We start from the raw sequence: 1634 nt of genomic DNA on the forward strand, positions 1-1634 counted from the left end.
CCAAGAATCTGCGCAACATGTCTACAGACGAATGGAAACACAGATGGTGCCACGCACCGACGAACGGCCACTACAGCCGGTGCCGCATGTATGCCGAATGGAACGGAACCAGTGTAGCCACGGTGCCGTGCACTAGCTGGGAGTACGCGCCCCTCCGTATATCACTACTCCATCGTTAAGGAGTTTGGCTGGTCTGCGAACGTGCTTGGTACCTGCCGCCTGAGCTGTGCCGCCTTCGCCATGGGCGCCTTCTGCGCTTTGCTCATCATGGGGCCATTGGCAGACTGGCTGGGGCGAAAGCCCGTGATGCGTTCACAGTGATCGTTGTCCAAGCGGCGGTCATGGTGATTCTGTTGTTCGTCAGGCTAAACACGTCATAGTCATGCGTTTCATCCTTGGAGCCGCCACGACCACGCTTTTCAACACGAGCTTTGTGCTCGTGGTGGAAGTTCTGGCACCTGAGCGGCGCTCTCTCTACGCGATGGCGGTTGTTGTTGAGCAAGGTTATCGGTGCCGTCATCGCATCCGCAATGATGTTGGCCGGGTTCAGCTGGTACACGTTGCAGCTGGCCGGTATGCTACCTTGCCTCATGATGCTGCGGTCGATCACGTGCCTGGTGGAGTCCCCACGCTGGTTGCTGGCCAGAGGCCGGCTAGATGAGGCCGAAACAGTCATCATGCGTGCGGCTACGCTCAACGGCGAGAACATTTCGATGTGCGCCTCCAGTGGGGGCGCCAGCGTCGTGAATTGGAGCGCCCAGAAGGTACTCGCATGAGTACTTGCTACGAGGCAGCGCGTCTGTGGTGCCGTTGGAAGGATAATGCCATCCTTTACTTCTGCTGGTGCGTGACTGCGTTTACGTTGCAGGTGACGTGGCTGAAAATTCACTACTTGGGGTTCTATCCGCTGGCGCTCATGGCCCTCTTCGCGCTGCTGTCCATCCCTGGCGAGCTGGGCGCTATGGCTTCTGCTGCGCACGTCGGCCGAAAGACGTCCCTGGCTTGGGCTCTGGTCGTCGCCGCAATTGTCATCTTCGCGACTGCTGCATGGGGCGATTCGAATGTTGTCTCCAGCGCTACGCTGCTGACGCTTGCGAGCGTGGTCACGGACGCATCGCAAGCCGTTCTAACGCTGTACACAGCAGAAGTGTACCCTACAGTGGTGCGCTGCTCGGGCCTAGCCATGTGCACGTGCTTTTCGGCAGCGGCCAGCATCGCCACTCCACTCGCCGTCTACCTAGACGTTTTGCAGGTGTCGTGGTTGCCTCTGTCATGGTGTCTCTGCTAGGTCTCACCGCTGCATTCTTGGTGGTTCGGCTGCCAGACACCAAAGAGCGTACTGTTCTGCCAGACGAGCTGTCAGACATACCGTTCGAGGCATCGTCGGGAATCGCTCAAGCGGTGCCTGATAACGCAAACATCGCATCGCTGGAAGTGCAAAGCAACGATAAACGCCGGACACTAGGAGAACGTTGACTGGCCTTTTTCTACGCGGCAATACATCATGTGCATGTGTTAATGTTTTATCGTTTAAACATCATTTTGTTAGTTGCATAACTAACTTCTTCGTTAACCTTTCGCAAAGACTCTTAAATATGCCTTTGTGGTGCGTCGACAGTTTTATCTAATACGCT

At 56.4% G+C, this 1634-nt stretch overlaps 1 protein-coding gene across 1 annotated transcript; it reads left to right on the plus strand.

The window, feature by feature from the left end:
- Nucleotides 1-677: 677 nt before the first annotated feature.
- On the plus strand, nt 678-1288 carry LOC119448362 (solute carrier family 22 member 12-like). The gene is made up of 2 exons (XM_037711707.1): nt 678-764; nt 869-1288. The coding sequence occupies exons 1-2, from the start codon at nt 678-680 to the stop codon at nt 1286-1288; spliced, it is 507 nt and encodes a 168-aa protein (XP_037567635.1).
- The last annotated feature ends 346 nt before the right edge of the window (nt 1289-1634 follow it).

This window comes from Dermacentor silvarum, chromosome 4 (genome assembly GCF_013339745.2).
Source record: "Dermacentor silvarum isolate Dsil-2018 chromosome 4, BIME_Dsil_1.4, whole genome shotgun sequence".
Lineage (NCBI taxonomy): Eukaryota > Metazoa > Arthropoda > Arachnida > Ixodida > Ixodidae > Dermacentor > Dermacentor silvarum.

Bases quoted from the DNA above. Each gene is read 5' to 3' on its own strand.
- LOC119448362 (XM_037711707.1), top strand. From the start codon at position 678: ATGCGTGCGGCTACGCTCAACGGCGAGAACATTTCGATGTGCGCCTCC. The intron at 765-868 runs GTACTCGCATGA...TTTACGTTGCAG, and splicing joins TGAATTGGAGCGCCCAGAAG to GTGACGTGGCTGAAAATTCA.